This window comes from Harpia harpyja, chromosome 1 (assembly GCF_026419915.1).
Source record: "Harpia harpyja isolate bHarHar1 chromosome 1, bHarHar1 primary haplotype, whole genome shotgun sequence".
Lineage (NCBI taxonomy): Eukaryota > Metazoa > Chordata > Aves > Accipitriformes > Accipitridae > Harpia > Harpia harpyja.
In genome coordinates this window covers 33,006,202-33,023,998 of record NC_068940.1, presented here as the reverse complement: position 1 = coordinate 33,023,998, position 17,797 = coordinate 33,006,202, and the positions used below count along the sequence as shown (strand labels likewise).

Below are 17,797 nucleotides of genomic sequence, written 5' to 3'. Positions count from 1 at the left end.
CTCCCATTTGCATACTGCCCTCAGGTAAGGCTTCATTCACCCCAAGTCCCTGGCACCCTGTGCACAGCCCTCACCCTCCCACGAACCTACCTTGCTGGCGGCATTCCTCGCCTGCGTGATGAGCTGCCGGATCCGCACAATGTTCTCTGACACGGTGGCGTTCTTGTTCCTCCTGTTCTCCAGGCTGCTCAGCTTCCCCAGCAACAGCGGGATGGTGCTTTCCAGGCTGGACACTGGGGTTGGAGAGGAGCCAGGGGTTTTGAAGGTTAGTGAGGAAGGGAGATGTAAAGCCAAGGTAGTTTTGAGACATGCAAGTCAAAGCAATGGCAGCTGGGAGCAGAGTCACAGAATGATCCCCTAAATCCAGAAGCCTTGATGGGGCACTGTGAAAATGCTCTAGTGCATGTAATTTCCTGCAGTAAAGGTGTAAGTGATATAGACATTGCAGGAAGAGAAAAAAAATTAAGGGACAGGACTTAAAGCACCCAGTATTGGCCACCACCTCCCTCTACTCTTGACCTGGAGCTGCAAAGCACAGCTTCCAAAATCACAGAGCTCTCTGGGGACATCTGTCCATGCACGGGCTCGTGCCAGCCTCAGCCCTGGCAGCTCAGCAGGCTCAGCACTCACCAGATTTCCTGGCATCCTGGACTGCCTGGTTCAGGTCTTCATTTCGAAGGTCTCCATACTGGTCTTTCCACTCATCCAGATTCTTCTTCATGGTGCTCAGGGTATCTTCCACTCTCGCAGCTGTTTCGTTGGCCTCAGCAGCTGCTGCTTTGGCATTCTGGATTGTCTCTTTTGTGTCCTCTGGAAAGAAAGGACAAAAATCTCTGCGATGGCCAGGAGCGGGGAGGAAACACCCTTGCGTCACAGCCTGGGTGCGAGGAAGGGAGCAGAGAGAACCAGTCTAGCTACCCCAGGACAAACCTTGTTCCCTGCCCAGCATGTCCTGCACAGACTGGAGCTGGCTCAGGAGCTGCTCCTTCTTCACACGGAGGTCAGCCAGCTTGTCCTTTGCTGTCTGCAGAGTGCCTTTAATAGCTGCAATTAAAGAAATGTATATGCTGTGTGTTGGATTTCAGTCCAGCCCTAAGGACATCACACCCTACAAGGAGCCTCTCTCACCCCCGTTGAGTTTTCTCTGCTCTCTCCTCACAGCCTCCTCCAGGTTGCTGCTGTTCCTCTTCAGCTCTTTAGAGATGGCCCCAAGATTTTCTGATATGACACTCTGTAAAACAAACATGCACTGCCTGGGAGTCTGAAGAGGAGTTCCAGTCTCCGGTCCCAACTGCACACAAAAATGCTCATTCAGACAACTGCAGTGGCGTGTGAGGCTGGGGTGTGACGGGTAGACCCAAACCCCCAGAGTCTGGCCCCAGCTGTGGCAGAAGCTCTGCTCACTGGCACAAAACAAAGCGCTCAAGTGTCAGAGGGAAGGGGCAGCAGAGCCCTACGTGAGGGTGTGAAAAGTTGGAGGACTGTCAATGGAGTTTGGCTTTTGCTCATCTTCACGGGGCTCCCCACAGCACATACCATCAAAGCCTCGCTGGCTGCCTCATCAGCATCGTGGGCTGCTCGCTCGGCTTTTTTCACAGCTTCAATGATGCTGGCGTAGGCATTAGAGGCATCGATCGCCCGCTGGATGAAGCCATCCTGGTTTGTGCCCTGGATAATGCTGTGTTGGAAGATGAAGCCATCAAATCCACGAAGACTGCTCTTGCCAGCCTTTGTGTTCCCTTTGGGGAACCCCTTTGGGTTCCTCATCACAACATGTTCTCCAGCATAAAGCTTTGGAGACGGCATCTGGCTGCTCCCCTGCCATGGTGTGGGGCTGCAGTTTCCCATGCAACTCTGGCAGGAGATGGTTTGACTACTGAGTGTCAGGACCTGTTCCTCACCTGGACAGGTTCCTTGCAAGCTCATCCAGGAGCTGGGCATGCTCCTCTGCCTGCTCCACAATAGGGATCTTGCTGCTGGCCGGGGAGAACTTCTTGACCCGCTCAGTCAGGGGCAGCTTTGCCCCATCCAGCAGGGCTGCCAGCTTCTCGTACGCCTGCAAGGACACCCGTCACTCCTGAGGCCTGCCACCCCCTTGCACTCTGCCCATGCTGAAGCACCTCCATCACTCACCTCCTTTGCAGTCTCCATCTTCTGTAGGAAGTCGGAGACGTGGGCCAGGGAGTCCTTGGCCATCCTCAGGGTCTCCTGCACCAGTGCATGCTGCTTTTGGAGTTCCCGGCTCTTTTGCTAGACACACAGACAGAGGGTTAGGCACTGGCAGGGCTGGGGCAGGCTGCCCCTTCACTGCATGCCAGTATGGGACCACCCCGTGAAGCTCTACCTGACTCTCCTCCAGGTTGTTGCGGTTCAGGCTGTTCAAATCCTCTGTCTGCCTGGTTTTGTTCACAGCCTCGTTGAGGGCGTCGCGGAGATCCATCAGCTGGGAGCTGTGCTGTGCCAGCCGGTCCCGGATGCTGTTCACCAGGTCCTGGTTGGACTGCCAGCGGGTGTGCAGCTCATTCTTCACCCGATGCAACACTGAGGATGGAGGAGATGAGAACTATCGTTAATTCATCCTCCTGTGTTAAAGGGCTTTTTCTGTGCTTGGCTGCAGAAAAGCCTGGTTCTGGTCTCACTTGGCAGGTATCAAGGCCAGAAGTGACCGTCTTCCCTCCCTCCCTCTTTCATAGAATCATTTAGGTTGGAAAAGACCTTTAAGATCATCGAGTCCAACCGTCAACCCAACACCACCATGCCCACTAAACCATGTCTTGGATAGCAGAGGATCTCATCCAAGATTGTCTCCAAACCCCCAGTGCTGGTGAGAGGGATGGGATCTCTTTCCGAAAGACACCCAGCCATGCCTGAAAGGCTCCAGATGATGGAGAAACCCCACCTGAGGCCTGTTCCAGTGCTTGATTACTCCTACTGTGAAAAATTACTTATTTCTAGCAAGAGCCAGTTTATAATTCCAGCTTTCAGGTGCTGAATTATGTTTTGCCACTGCCTGTTAACCAGAAGCCCTTGCTTCCCGCAGCGCCAGCGTGCCTGGTTATGCAGTGGGACTCACTCCTCTCACTCTTGCAAAGGATGTTCTCAGGACAGCAGAGCTACCGTGGGTGGTGGGCTGCTGGTTGTTACTCTGAAACCCTTTCCTGGCACAGTGAATATGAAGAAACATGACGTGACTTATTCACATCCACATGTGATGTGAATACATCACATAATAATGGTAACTCCTGTTTCTAAGTGTGGTAATTTTCGGTCATCAAACAGAACTACCCCATTAGTACAATCTGCTCTAAAATTTGCCTTAAGGGAAAAGGAACCACAAGTGATACCACTGGAGTGTCACAAGGGACTCTGAAACTACCATAAAACTTGTTGGGGGTGCCTGTCTATAAAGAGCACTCTCCAAATATGACCATGATGCGTAGCATCCGCATGGGCTCCAAGCCAGGCTATCAGGAATGGCTAGACCCAGCAGGATCTGTGCAGCCCTGTCCCATGCCACTGAGCCGGACTCACACTTCTGAGCCTCCTCATGCTCACGCCTTGCCAGCTCTTCCTGGCTGCCCAGACTCCGCTCCTTCATCTCCCTCAGCATTCTTTCCACCTCAGCCATCTTCTGCCGAAACTCCTCAGTGGAAGTGGTGCTGGTGTTTGCTGCCCCAAACCTGGCCATCTGCCGCACCAAGTCTGCAGAGAAATCCAGATCCCCTGTTAGTATTGACCAACCCAAGTCCTTTGTAATCCTCCAAGATCCTTCCTCTCTTACATCACCCTCAACAAACCGCAGCCAGCTTTCATGCAGTACTCAGGCACCCAAATTGCTCGAGATCACTCAGAAGTATTGTCCCACATTTGTGTCTCCTTGGCTGTTACAGTAACACATGCTACATCCTAAGCATCTTTTTGTGGCTTTACCTCCTCTCCTAGATCCAGTCACTCCCTGTTTTGCTAAATCTCTCCTGAAGCAGTAGTGCAGATTGCCCCAGTTTTATGCATTTTAATAACATTTGTGCAAGTTTAATGTGTTTTTTCTGAAGATTCTGTTCAGCCAAACAGCTGGGACTCACAATAAGCCTGGTCTACCTGAACAGCCAGAATTCTGCAGGGATCTCCATTTCATTTGTACTTCCCCTTGTTTTCTCCACGGCTCTAAGTGATGCAGTACTCAGTGCTGTTTGAAAGCAAGAGCCTGGCATTCCCAGCAGGAGAAACCCACAAAGCAGAGACCCTTCTTTACCTACCTGCAATGCCTTTCTGAATGCTTTGGATATTTAGCAGGAGCTGCTCCCCCCTCTGGTAGGTCTCTCTTGTGTGCTGCTCAATCCGGTTTGCTTCTCTGTGAGTCATTGTCATCTACAACAAACAACACTGGCTTAGCTCAAGTATGAGATTATGTTTTATGTGATCTGTCAGCATGAAATATATTCCCCAAAGGCACATAAGGCTTGGGAATGTGCAGCTTTTGAGGTCTTTGAACTATGACTCCTCCAACAGCCTGCCCTGTGCTGCTCACCTACAATGAGTTTAGTGATGGTCTTATTTAGTACCTTCAGAGAAGCAAAAGCAATAAATGCAGCTCCAATGCAACAGGCTCTGGATCCTGAAACAGTCCTAAAACCACAGAGGACAGCACTATCCTGCGGTCTTAACACAGGACAAGCCCTAGAGCCTGGAGCCAGGCCTACCTGAGTCCTGACCACGACACAAGAAAAGATGGAGGGCTGCAGTTTGACCGTTCAGAGCGTAGATGTGTGTAGACGTACGTATACACAGAGGCAGTTTGTCCATGCAGCTCCCGAGGACATGCATCATCAAATAGAGACTTTTCCCTCTCCCTTAGATTAGGAGCAGGCAGTTTATAAATCAAATCAGATCAAATCTTGCTCAGTTTTTAAGTTCTCTGAAGACAGAACTGGTGTTTTTTAGACTGTATAGAGATTGCATCTTGCAAAAGGTGTTACTGTACTGAGGCCTCCAAGGACTATTACAATAAAAAGGGTTGACTCATTTGCTGACAGGGCCCAGGCTCTCCCAGCCACAGCGTGGATACATCCAGGATGGACCTGGATGTTTACGTTCCCTTTCTCGTACGCTTCTTCTATAAATGACATTTTGTTGAATTTATTTTTACTGGTTGAAGTTGGAGCCACCTCAAAAGCAAGTAATTGAGAAACAACCATCAGTATCACAAGACGTTCAACAGCACTCCAAGGCAAGAATGCAGGTAATCTACCTTGAGCATCTAAGTAAGAGACCCCAATCCCCAAGCCTAGTGCTAGCTGGGCAGGAGATCCATCCTGCCTGAACTAGGCTCCTCACAGCCTTCAAAGGCCCCATTTTAGGTAAAAGGAGGGACTTGTGCTCTGGCAAAGGAAGATGGAGAAATACCCTACTTTGTGCTGCAGTGCATTCAGGTCCTGCGTGAGGTCCACGTTCTCGTCCTCCAGCTCGTCAGCCCTTTGTCTGACCTTATTCATGGCTCTCTGGTACTCACGGAGCTGGTTCTGGAAAAAAAGAGATGAAATCAGGCCAAGAGGCCAGGAAACGTGGGCGAAAGTGATGTTAAGCCTTCCACGTACAGCGACAGTTGCCATAGTGCTGTTGAGACCGTGGAGGCGAGCCCAGGCGATGGAGCTGGCATTGAGGTTGACCAGCTGGCTGCGAATGGAGGGGAAGGACATCTCGATGTTCTGTAGATCCTCCAGCAGAAGCAGGACACAGCTGTCGCACACTGCCAGGGTAACGGAGCGGTCAGCACAGGGGCCTTTTCCGTGGCTTCCCTTACCTCTTTCCCCAGGACTGCAGGATACAGACCTTCACACCTCATGCTGTCTGGGCCGTTTGCCACGGGGATCTCATACTCATGCATGCAGACATCACACTGCTTCCCCGTCAGTCCGTTGGAGCAAGTGCACTCCCCAGTGCGTGGGTCGCAGGAGCCCCCTCTGCACTCGCACTCTGCCAAGTTTAAGAACAGGGAAATGCCCGTGGCATCGTTTTGTGCTGTCACCACCCCAGACAGTGGGGAAGGAGTGGTTTTATTCCAGCTGTACAATTGCATCTCTGCTTATCTACATGCCACTGCTGGGGGTTTCCCTCTGCAACCTAGCAACACGCACAGGACCCCAGATAGCAGTCAGTTGTTTTCCACCTTTAACAATTCAACAAGCACACATGCCACCAATGCCTTGTCCCACTCCTCCACATGCAGGACCCAACCCCCAGGAAGCAGGACTCACTTGTACAGCCGCTCTCGCTGAAGCCCCAGTAGCCCGGGGCACACTGCTGGCAGCGTGAGCCGCTGACGCCGGGCAGGCAGCTGCACTGGCCAGTCTGTGCGTGGCAGCTGCTCCCCACAGCGCCGACATCGCAGTCACACCTCCGGCAGCCAGAGCATCCCTCGAAGCCATAGTATCCCTCCTAGGGAAAAGCAGGACAGTGGGTGCCCTGTTCAGCAAGAGGGCATGCGTGCCTCCCTCCTGGGGCAGGCTGAGGTGACAGTGGACCCCAGCTTGCTTTCTAGGAGTGTCTTCACCACCACAAAACTTGTATCAACATGGCAAAGATGCGGAGCTGCAGTAAGAACCCAGACACACCACAGCACTGCCCTGCAAACCTGCCCTTGCCCTGCAACGCCCACGCTGGACGCATACAGGAAAATGGGGTTTATTGCAATTTCCCAAAGGGTACCCACATTACTGCCCAGGGTGCAGGTGAATGCTGCTGCCTCCATTGCTTGCTGCCAGATCGTTAATAGACTTTTGCCATGTATAGGCAGGTCATGCAAATGCAGCCTTAACCACCTGGCTGCCAGTACCGCTCTGCTCATAGGCCTGGGGATGACACGCCAGTGCTGTGCCAAGGACAGGCACCATCCCAGTACACAGGTGGCCCTTACCTCGCAGCGGTCACAGTGCTGGCCTGTCACTCCAGTCTTGCAAAAGCACTGCCCAGTTTGTGGATGGCATGAGTCAGTCCCACAAGGTGAACAGTTGCACTCTGCCAGGGAAAAATACACCCAGTTATACACTGAAGAGCCTGCTCAGTCACTCACAAACCTTATTCCCAACATGGAATCCCATTTCCCCCTTATCTATCCCAGTCAGAGCCTCTCTCCTCTTGGATTTGCTCCTCCCAACAACTTACTCCCACGATACCTGCCCAGGGCAGACGCCCTTTTGTGAGCTGCAATTTGGCTCCTGCTCCTCAGAGGGAGATGAGCAGTGCTGGGAGTGGGCTGTGCAAACCCACACTCCCGAGGGATTGCCAGCACCGCTGCGGTGGTAGCTGCTCAGGGCAAGACCGTTCCAGCTTAGGTGTGGCTTGGCAGCTCGCATTCGGGGGTGGATTGGAGGTTATGGAGTTGTGATGCTGGAGGGAAGGTTTTTGGAGTTGTTTTTTTTCTTATTGTCATGTTTAGAGGATGCCTGCAAGGTGTGCAATCAAGCGCGTGACTCACTGGGGCAACGCACAGCCTAGCTAAGGTGCTAAACACATCCACAATCAGTCTGTCCATCTTCCCCCCACCCCAGTGCTTGCTGCCTGCCCCACTCACGTGTGCAGTTCTTGGCTGCCACCGCATCCCCGTAGTAGCCGGAGGCGCAGACCTCGCACCGCGTGCCAGCCGTGTGGTGCATGCACCCCGTGCAGGCGCCCGTCAGGGAGTCGCAGCTACTGAACAGCATGTTGGGATCCGTGTTCCCGCTGCAGTTGCAGGGCTGGCACGAGCTGCCTATCACCAAGGGATTGCCATAGTATCCTGGGGCACACCTGGAAAAATATGGCAAGTTAAAACACAGTCAGGGCATCGGGGGGATCCCTGCAGCTCATGCCTGCACCACGCTTGAGTAGCGCAATTATAACAGTGCAAGCATCCAACACTTGTAACTGCTGCAACCCTCAGGGATCTCAAAGCACTTTGTGTTTTGCCTCATGATACCTCAGAAAGGTGCCTTTATCACGCACTGCAAGTTAAGGCAAAGCATAGCTAAGGAATACACCCATGGTAACACAATATATCAGCAGCAGAGACAGCAATAGGGCATTTGCAGGCTGAAAAGGACTGAAAGAAATCCTGCCAGAGCTAAGCACGCTGGGAGCACAGCCAACCATTTCCTCTGCAATCTTTACTAGGACAACTTCTTTCCTGCCACAGCAGTGGCTGCAGGGGACTAGTGTGTCTGAGGCCCCTGAAACATGGGTGCCATGACCCTTACCGCTCACAGTTGGGTCCAGCGTAGCCGGGCTTGCAGAGGCACTGTGTGTTGGAGCCCTTATGGACACAACCAATGGCAAAACTGAAACGATAAGGGGTAAACAGGAAGGTGCAGTTAGCCCTGATGTGGTGCCAGGGGAGCTGATCATTTGGTGTGGGCTGCTGGGGCCTTGGGTAAGAGGCCATGGCCAAGGCTGGCATTGGGACACCCACCGGTGCCAAGCCAGTACCCCGATGTGACACAGCATGGCTCCCAGTGGTTAAGCAGTGAGGCCAACTAGGCAATCCCATCCAAGGGTCCTTACTTGTTGGAGGCAACTGAAAGAGGGCACGGACATCCAACACACTGCAGGCGTTCTTCGGCAGAGTGGCTGCCCACGTAGCCATCCTTGCATCGCTCACAGTGGTCTCCCTCTGTGTTGTGCTGGCAGTTCTGCAAGGAAAAGGCAGGCTGCAGGCTCAGCACTGACAGCAAGAAATGGTGTGTTGCACAAACAATTCCTCGCCGGATCTCTGGATGCTTCAATCCTTCCTCTTTCCCAAAAATGTCTTTCACCCTAAGCTGACCCTGAGCGGGACCACCCCTGAAATGGCACATGCAGCTAATGCTCCAATTCAGGCATGGTCCTGCCAGCTCAGTTAGTATGTGAAGAGCTTTTTAATTGCACACTACAGACCTTACAACTCCAAAATATCACCTGTTTTACCGTTTACTTACAAGGCATATCCCAGAGCCTGGCAAGCACTGATCTGAGTGGCCGTTGCAATGACATGGGATGCATTTTCCCAGAAAGAGCCCCTTGGTGTCCCTGTAGTAACCTGGAGCACATTCCTGAGGAGACAGAAAAAGATGGAGATCTGAAAAACAGCCTGATACATTCAGGCAAAGAGACTAATTTAGTTTCCATGACAGAATTCCCACAGGGTTGTACTGATGGAGAAGAGATTAAAAGCAAAAATAAAGATTTTTCCGTGCAGTTTCTTCCTGCTCCTCGTCAATAGGAGATAACTGGCCAGACAGAAGGACCTATTCTTCCAAGGTACCACATACACTTAATTTTGGCCTGCAACACCTGAATGACTTCCCCATCACGCCTCTTCCAAGAAGGTAGATGCAGCTAACGCACCTCTCCCAGGTGCACTGTGTTGTGGTGGGAGGGGAGCTGGGAGCAGGGTGGTGTGGGGGAGCCTGGAAGATGTTGTTCCTTCCCCTGGCACAACCTAAACTGTAATTTCAACTGAAGCCCTCAGGGGTCAGCTTGGAAGCTGGTACTCTGGCACCAGTGCTTTGCACAAACATCCAAACCCCACGGCTGCCACCCACACTGAGCACAAGAGGTGGCCAAGGTCCCAAACGGCGGCTGTTTGACCTCCCTCTGCCTGAAGCAGCATGTCCCCTTTCACCCCTACCTGGCAGGAGTCCCCCTGGTAGTTAGCTGGGCAGAAGCACAGCTCCACGTTGCTGGCACGGATGCCCGTAGCTGTATCTGTTGCCATCTCCAGGACCACGCGGCGCAGGGACACGGATGAAGAGATCTGGGAGAAGAGCGCCCGGATCTGCAGCTGTTCGAGGTTTGCCAGCACCATCATGAGTTCCTCTCTAGACACAGGGTTGTGCGTCTCTGTGTGCCTGAAGTTACCCTAGGGGGAGAAGACCTAACGTTACTGGCAGGAAGCACAGGCACCTGAAAATCCAGCCCAGCCTTCGCTTCCCTGCAGCTGGGATGTCTCCTCTTTGCACAGGTAAAAAAGCCCCTGGATCTTCACAGCCAGTTCTGCTGCAATAGGCAGCCCCTAAAATACTGGCCTCAAAGCAACTGTCCCTTCTGTCTACACGGTAGACTTGTCCTCTCAGTAGCATCTGAGCACTTAACTTGGTACACTTGTGTGTGCAAACTCACCTCCATCATCTGCAGCTGGCCTTCATGTACCTCCCCTGGGGAAGGGTAGGTGCTTTCCAGAAACATGATGCTCATCTGATTGCCCTGGGAAAAGCAAGGAAGGTGTCAGTCACCACCTCATCCTGCTCATGCATTAGCAGGGGGCACCAGGGAATTTCTCGGACTGCACCTTCAGGATCACGTCTGGACGGGACTCCATGGGAATGAACACGTCACCCCTCCGTGGGTCGGAGTGAAGCTCATAGTGCAGGTGTCCACCGTAGGAGGAAACCTAAGGGAAAGCCAAATTGCATGTGTTGCTGCGAGTCCACACCACTGAGCTGGGTCAGAGCTGTCCGTGTTTAACCAAAGCACGAGCAGTTCCTGCAAGTCAGTGGGGTCAGGGATGTGCATGACTGCTGGTCCAGCTGCCACTGTGCTCTTACCCGGTCCCCAAGGTAGGAGCTGGGTGCAACCCAGTAGAGCTCCTGGTAGGCATCTGGGAGGTTCTTGAGATCAGCGCGGAGGAGCTGCTCCCGCAGGCTCAGAGTTGTCGGCACCTCCTGGCGGTCAGTGCTCAGCAAGAGCCACCCATTCATGTCGATGAACTGTGCGGGAAGAGCAACTGTAGATCTTCTGGTGGAGCTACAGAATGTATTTGGGTGCTGATGCTTCAGAAGAGCAAGTCCCAGAGCAGCAGGAGGGATGATAATGGGCTCACAACCTCACATGCATCCTGACGAAGCCACTGGAAAGCTGAGCACTACCCTGCCTCCCACCTGCCACAGTCCCCCCACGTCATGACTGAGACCCTAGAGACCAGGAAAAGGGACTGGAAGTGGGAGACGGGCACAGGGAGACAAAGCTAACCCTTCTCACAGTGTATCTTCCAGAGGGTTAGGATTAACGCAGGACAGAGACCCGAGGGCAGTAGGCAGCCAGGTGGATGGGAACACAATTGCATTGCAGGCTCTGGTGGTCCCCAGCCCCTCTCACCTCAGCTCGGTGCTTCTCAGCACTGCGGCAGCGATTTGTTGCACCAAAGCAGAAACACTTGGTGCAGCCCTTGGGGTTGCTGGCATCCAAAGAAAACGTCCCCAGGCGGCACTGGTCACACCTCGGGCCCTCCACATTTTCCTGGAAGACAAGCAATGCTCAACAGCGTCAGCAGCTCCTCACTAGACCTTAGTAGAGGACAGAGATGGCCATATGAGCGATCAAAGCACAATGAGGCGATGCTGAAAGATGATTAAGCAGTCCCTGAACAGGTTTGCTTGCACACCACCCATCAAACATTAAATTCACCTGGAGAAAGCACTTGCAAACCCTGCAAAGGGTCTGGAGTAGGTAACTCAGCAGCAGTTTAGGTCACTGCTGTCACACAGAAGCAGGAGAAATCAACAGGGCTGACAGCTTTACCTGCAACTGGCTCTGACATGGGGCTGGACTCAGACTGTCTGTCTCTGCAGTGACAGCCCAAAGTAGGCCTTCATGGCCAGGAAAGATGGGGAGAAGGAATCTTTCAGGGTGCTCCGAACCCACCAACACATGGGGCGAGCTGGTTGCAGCTCAGCACACAGGCATTCTCCTTCTCAAGCCATGCTCCCTCCCAGGATGCGAGACACCCACAGCCGCCCTAGGCTGAACCAGCTGTATTGCCAGAGCAGGAGAGTTGAGCTGAACAGAAACACATCGCGTGAAGGCATCTAAGGACTGACCTTGCAGTGACACTGCCCTGTGACCGGGTCGCACACGCTTGCTTCGGTGCCAGCCTGGTGGCAGTCACACCGCTGGCAGTTGGGGTAGTGGTAGAAGCCAGGGGCACAGAGGTCACACTGTCGCCCTATGATATTGGGCTTGCACCTGGATGGGATGCAAGAGCTGCAGCATTAGAAACCTCTGCCTTGTGCTGCTGTGCGGGGAGAAGCCGGGCTTTCAGAGCTTCACCCACACTGGCAGGGACACAGTGCTGACGAGGATTTCCCCATCCTGCACGATTCCTCTGCAGGAAGGAACCTGCCGACAAGTCCCATCACTCCAGCAGGGACTGGGGATGCTGCCAGACGTGCCCTGCACCGGGACAGGGCTCCCTCACCTGCACTGCCCGCTGTCCATGTCGCAGCCCGGCTCCGTCAGCTCCTGCACGCCAGGCCGAGAGCAATTGCAGTCCTCGCAGCCAATGAGGGGGTGGCAGCCAAAGGTCTGGGGCTCACAGATGACGCACTCTGGCTTCAGGGTGTGCGGAGGGCAGATGCACTGCCCTGTCACCTCGTCGCAGAGACGTGTCCCGCAGTCGCATGCTGGAAGGTGCAGAAAAGGGGCTGTGTTTGGGGGAGCAAGACCCAGGCAGCCCAAGGAGAGCATGAGGCAATGGATGCAGAGCTCAACTGCTCTGCGGGCAGCTGGGCTGTTTTCATGCAAATGGAGCCACTACAGGGCTGGAAAATGCAGCCATTTCCCAAACCAGCCTCAGCCCCGTAAGAGGCAAAACAGCAAGTGCTGGGAAAGCAGAGTGGGAGATGGGACAACTCACGCCTGCAGTTGGGGAAGCCCCAGTAGCCGGTGGCACAGCGGGAGCACTCTCGTCCGATGACATTAGACTTGCAGGGACACTGCCCGCCGAAGGGCTCGCACTGGCTGCCCCGTGCCCCTGCCTCATGGCACCGGCAGGGCTGTGCCCCGTTGTTGTAGAAGAGGGAGAGCGAGATGGCAGAGTTGCGGCAGAACCTCGACGATGTGCTGGGGCTGCAGGGGAAGGCAGGAGGAATCGCTGTGCTGCACACCCCCCACAGCCTCCCCACCACCCCCAGATCCAGCAGGACATCCTGCAGCAACGGGTACTGAATTAGTGGTAGGGACAGCCCTGTGACACTGAGATCCCCTAAATACCCACAGGTTTGGTCATTAGATAAGGAAAGCCTTAACCAGATGCCTCCCCTGCCACACACAGGGCCCAAGAAGGGAAGGAGTTTTTGCTCCGAGGAGTGTGCAGCCCATGGACAGCAGAGCAGCCACCCAAAGCCAAGGGTCTCACTTGATGTAGAAGCTGTTGATGCCACAGCTGCTGATGAAATCGTAGGACTTGTCCAGGGGTTCCTCCTGCAGGTACTGAGAGCTGTAGCTGTCCTCAGGCACCACAAGGATGTAATCCTGCAAAGCGAGGACGAGATGGGTGAGCCAGGCTCCTTAGCTGAGCCAGACAGATGCAGTCCAAAATAAGCTCACTCAAAAGTCCAAATGCACCAACTTCTCATCAGCTCATCCCTTGCTGGGACAGAACATAACACACAAAGTGCCCAAGTGCTTGGAAGACCAGGGATCACCTCTCTATTGGGGTCTTTCCATCAGGGTCCATTTACTCTAATGCTCCATGCGAGAAGTGGCCCAAATTCACTGGAGTAAAAAAAGGCAGGATACCCCAAAAGGGTAGCACTGACTGTGCTTCAGCACAGAGGCAGTCAGTCACTGTCATCTCAGACTCCTAGACATGAAGGCACTTGGGTTCCAATTCTGTCTTTCAGCCATTTATCCGAATTTTGGTCAATCTTCTAGTCCTTTTCCCTGAGGATAACAACAGCTACCTGCTCCCATGATGAGGCCTGCCTGGACAAACGATGCTATGCAAGTGCAAAATATTGCTGGGGCAGGAATAAGGCTTATTCTGGATTTTCACAAGCTACGTATGCAAAACAACAGCTTCAGCTTCTGCCTTGTTTTGGTATCAAAACCACACAGTGAAGAATAACTGTCATATAGAGATCCTGTCTCTGAGAATTCTGCCCTCAATTCTACACCACTAAGGTTGGAGATTGCAACTTTTTAGGGCAATTCAGAAACTGAGTGATGGTGGGAAACATTCCTGTGGTCACACAGTGACAAAAATCCCTAAGGACAAATTCTAGCCCTGCTGGAGCCTGGTCCAGCATGCCCTGGGAGCTTCCCAGAGAGAGGCTCACCAGCCACAGCTGCTTGCCCTCTGGCACTCGAACAACCACAGTCAGATCATTATCGGTAACATCCAGGATAATCTGGTCCTCGGAAACTACCAGGCTCCGGCAGCCGTAGCCATGTGGGCAGAAAGTAGCATTGGTCTGACCTGAAAAGACAACAAATGTATTGGTCCCACATTTCCCCTGTAGTCCCCATCACACCCTCCCAGTTTGGAAGAGATGAGTCAGTCTTGCTTCATCTTTGTACTCCTCAGAGAACCCACAGTTATCCTCTGGCATGAAGAACTTTCCAGGGCTTCTGCCTACCAGCAGCTTCCCCCAGGTCCCTGCTCTTCTCACCTTGCCAGATACGCCCACCGTTGATTAACACTTCCATGGGGAAGGTGGGATGGTTGGGCTGGTAATAGTGTAGGATGAAAGCATAGCGTCCCAGGGTCTGGATCCGGCTGTTAAACACAACAGCAGCCTGGCCCGAAACAGGAGAACAAAGAGACAAAACCCCACATCTTACAGCTGCACTCACAGCTGGAATATTTTTTATTACTGCACAAATTTGTGCTCTTGCACAGCTGTCAGGTCTTAAGACTTTTGCTGAATCAATCCCCCTCCTCTTCACACTCCCCCCTCTAATCGTGCCACCTGTAAGGCTTTTTCTGGGAGCCCAGAGAACCAAGCAGGATGAAGCTAAGACAGGAGAGTCCACAGGAATTACAGGTTGAGAGACAAGTTTAAAGTCCCGATTAAATTCTGAAAATACTAATTGCTAAATTGCTAATTGCTAAAGCTACTGAATAGAGAAGGAAAACTCCTCTGTGCCCCAAGTGTCTGGTGTCACAGCACCAGCAAACCACCCCAACCCATACCCATGCCACTACCTGTGGTGGTTGCAGGAGGATTAGCTCTGTGGCGGGGTCCACCACCGTGGGAGGCCGAGGTGCAGGCTCCACTGGGACGCCGGCTGGAGCCATGTGGACTGCCTGAGCCAGGGGAACATCAGGAGCAATGGGCAGAGCCTGGCCCCCCTCCAAAATGATCGACTGAGAAAGCTTCAGGAACCTTGAGGGAACACAGGAGCTGCTGCAAGACAAGGAGAAAAGGGGATGTAAAGATTTCTGACAAGGAAAGAGAGAGGCTATGGGGGTCGTGGTGGCAGAAGCACGCCCTGTAACACCTAGCAGATTATGAAGCATGCCTGCCGAGGGAGAGCCTTCTACCAGCACCCCTGGGGCTCTGGGACACAGGCTCAGTGTGACGAACAGGAACCTTGCACAGGCTAATTTCTGTGCAAATATTGATTCAAAGCAGCGTCAAGAATTTGGATACAGCGAGCGTCTCTTGCTGTATGCAACCAAGGCACAGGAAGGGCTATTCAGGATGACACTTGAGTGTCTGCCACAGGAGGCAGCGTGGTGTTCAGATAAAGGACCAGCAGCCTGACTTCCAGTCCTTACTCCATTGCCACCTGCTCCGTGGACACAGGCAAGGCGCTTCACCTCAGCCAGAGCTTGCTTTCTACTGTGTCAAGAACTGAAAAGGCTCCAAACCTGAGGGAAGTGAGGGAAGCAATTGCTTTTGGAAACAGCCACGTTCATGGCAAAACCCTGAGGGACCTGAGACTCTTACCTGTTGGATGAGAATGTGCCATGAACGCTGATGCAGTGAACCTTCGGCTCGATGAACTCCATGGTGAACTGTGCAGCGGGTATGAGGTACACTTTGTGCTGCCGCACGTGAAAGAGAGAGACGCCCAGTTACATGACAGCCTCTCCCACTGGGAGCCTACAGCAGTTTTTGCGCCTGCCACCGATCAGGCTGACCACACTAAGCACCTCAGATACAGACACTTCAGCTAACGCATGGCAGGTCACATGTCTGTTTACTGCCCCTTCTTCCTTAGCACAAGCCCTAAGGCATTTAGGAGCTCCAAATATTTAAGGGACTCTTCTATCCTTTGCTAAGCAATTGTGAATTTCTTCAAGGTAAAATAGGAAGAGGCACTGCCACACTGCGGCAGAGCTCCCTCTGCCCAGAGCAACTCCTTCTCCCCATCTTCTCCCAAATCCCAGTCCCATGATCTACTTCAAAATACAGCACTGACCACATACTCCACCTTGGACTGCTCATGACATAGACTAAGATCTAGTATCCAGTCCAAACAGGACTAGAAAACCCTTCTACAGTACCGCTCCTGCCTCTCCTCCTTGCAACCTGCCAACAGAGCTGCCGTCACAAGGAGGCTTACCAGGAAGAAGTCAGCCAGATCAGAGGTGAACCGAATGGTGGCCTCAGAGGTAAGTTCAAAAGTTGCCATGCGGCTCTGGGAATCTACAGCAATCCCTCGACAAAGGAAACTGTAAGAGAAACACAGATTTTTGAAGCCAGCCTTGAGCTGGGTCGTGACCTATTTCTTGTCTTGCCAGCTGTATGTCCTGAAGGTATTTATACAAAGTCCCTGGAAATTTTTTGATGCCTTTTCTGGCAAGTCATAAGAGTGAATTTTCCCAAGGACACCTCAGACATTTGTTTCCTGTTGCAAAGGTTGCAGTCTGAAGTCAAACACTTCCACAGTAAGGGACAAGGTTTGACATGCACTAACAGCTCCAATAAACCCGCCTGTAGGCCACTCCCTAAATCAAGGACCTCTACCAATGTACCCAGCTGCAAACAGATGCAACAGATTATCTCCTGGCAGAGACATTAGAGAACTATGTTGCCACAGGTACATATCTCCCAGAGATGGCCTGTCACTAAAATCCATGTCCAGATGGAATGAGTTTGGACATACACAGCTTAGATGTACAACACTGAGGCATTGCTTTGTTCATGTGATAAAGCAGAAAAAGCTCAACCCGGGGGGAGCCTGTCCTTGCCTGTCCCTTTCCCTGTCTCAGAGATGACCATACCTGTAGACACACGGGTAGAAGATGAATGTTCCCTGCTGCATGGCTAAGTGTGGTGAGCTCACAGCAACGCCCACCGTCTGCAAAGCATTGGTGTTGGCATACTCCACCACCAGCACGTATTTCCCAGGCTGGGCAACAGGCAGGGACAGCTGGACTTCCACCTGGAGGGCAGAGAGATGGCTGAGTGAGGGTCTCCTGTCCCACTCCCCATAGCGAGCCTGTGCAGGATGCCTGTGCTACAAACCAGCCTCCTCTGCAGCTCAGGGGACAACAGGACAACTCTTACCACGTCCTTGCAAGCCCTTTGCATGCGAGACACTGCTTTTGGGTGCCTTGAACAACAGGGCACACAAGCACACAGCTGCAAGACCGATGGGGCAACAGCGGGGTGCACATGAGTGCAAAGTCCTTCTGGTCACCTGCCCGGTTGTATGTAAAGCACCAGATGGTGGGAGCAGAGGGATGAGTGCCGCAGTGCCCATGCGAGGGATGAAACAGAAGTGCCACTCACATCACTGCCGCTGCATGTTGCCATCTGGGGATGGGAGGGGGTGAGCTGTTCTGTGGGACACACTCTGGGTAACCGGTTGTCCAGCCTGCACACTGCATCCACACCCGATGCAGCAGGGAAGCCGTCTACAGACAGGTACTTATACAAGAGGCAGCTAAAAACATTAAGAAAAAAATTGCAAAGTATGGTTGTTACATCACGATTGTTAAGAGTCAAGAGCACCCATGCAGCCTGATACCAGCAAGATTTGCAAAAGGCTTTAGTCCAACACGAAGGCTCCACTGCCCAAAGGAACATCTCTAGTTAGTGTGGAGCAAGAGATT

General features: G+C 52.9%; 1 protein-coding gene across 2 annotated transcripts in view; it reads right to left on the bottom strand.

The window, feature by feature from the left end:
• Positions 1-17,797, bottom strand: part of LAMA5 (laminin subunit alpha 5) — a 96,923-nt gene that overhangs the window by 8,969 nt on the left and 70,157 nt on the right. For both annotated transcript variants that reach the window (XM_052786016.1, XM_052786008.1), the window contains exons 26-60: positions 17,475-17,628; positions 16,964-17,124; positions 16,303-16,411; positions 15,684-15,781; positions 14,936-15,137; positions 14,400-14,526; positions 14,067-14,206; positions 13,145-13,260; positions 12,644-12,855; positions 12,206-12,410; positions 11,829-11,973; positions 11,107-11,247; positions 10,557-10,718; positions 10,301-10,402; positions 10,132-10,215; positions 9,641-9,871; positions 8,949-9,062; positions 8,536-8,663; positions 8,232-8,312; positions 7,571-7,785; positions 6,914-7,014; positions 6,255-6,435; positions 5,830-5,973; positions 5,595-5,746; positions 5,409-5,519; positions 4,257-4,368; positions 3,532-3,702; positions 2,345-2,541; positions 2,134-2,250; positions 1,902-2,056; positions 1,537-1,678; positions 1,129-1,231; positions 931-1,044; positions 631-810; positions 91-233 (exon numbers count right to left, since the gene is read on the bottom strand). In XM_052786016.1, the coding sequence (XP_052641976.1) occupies positions 91-233; positions 631-810; positions 931-1,044; positions 1,129-1,231; positions 1,537-1,678; positions 1,902-2,056; positions 2,134-2,250; positions 2,345-2,541; positions 3,532-3,702; positions 4,257-4,368; positions 5,409-5,519; positions 5,595-5,746; positions 5,830-5,973; positions 6,255-6,435; positions 6,914-7,014; positions 7,571-7,785; positions 8,232-8,312; positions 8,536-8,663; positions 8,949-9,062; positions 9,641-9,871; positions 10,132-10,215; positions 10,301-10,402; positions 10,557-10,718; positions 11,107-11,247; positions 11,829-11,973; positions 12,206-12,410; positions 12,644-12,855; positions 13,145-13,260; positions 14,067-14,206; positions 14,400-14,526; positions 14,936-15,137; positions 15,684-15,781; positions 16,303-16,411; positions 16,964-17,124; positions 17,475-17,628 (5,050 nt within the window). The remainder of the gene's footprint in view (positions 1-90; positions 234-630; positions 811-930; positions 1,045-1,128; positions 1,232-1,536; positions 1,679-1,901; positions 2,057-2,133; positions 2,251-2,344; positions 2,542-3,531; positions 3,703-4,256; positions 4,369-5,408; positions 5,520-5,594; positions 5,747-5,829; positions 5,974-6,254; positions 6,436-6,913; positions 7,015-7,570; positions 7,786-8,231; positions 8,313-8,535; positions 8,664-8,948; positions 9,063-9,640; positions 9,872-10,131; positions 10,216-10,300; positions 10,403-10,556; positions 10,719-11,106; positions 11,248-11,828; positions 11,974-12,205; positions 12,411-12,643; positions 12,856-13,144; positions 13,261-14,066; positions 14,207-14,399; positions 14,527-14,935; positions 15,138-15,683; positions 15,782-16,302; positions 16,412-16,963; positions 17,125-17,474; positions 17,629-17,797) is intronic.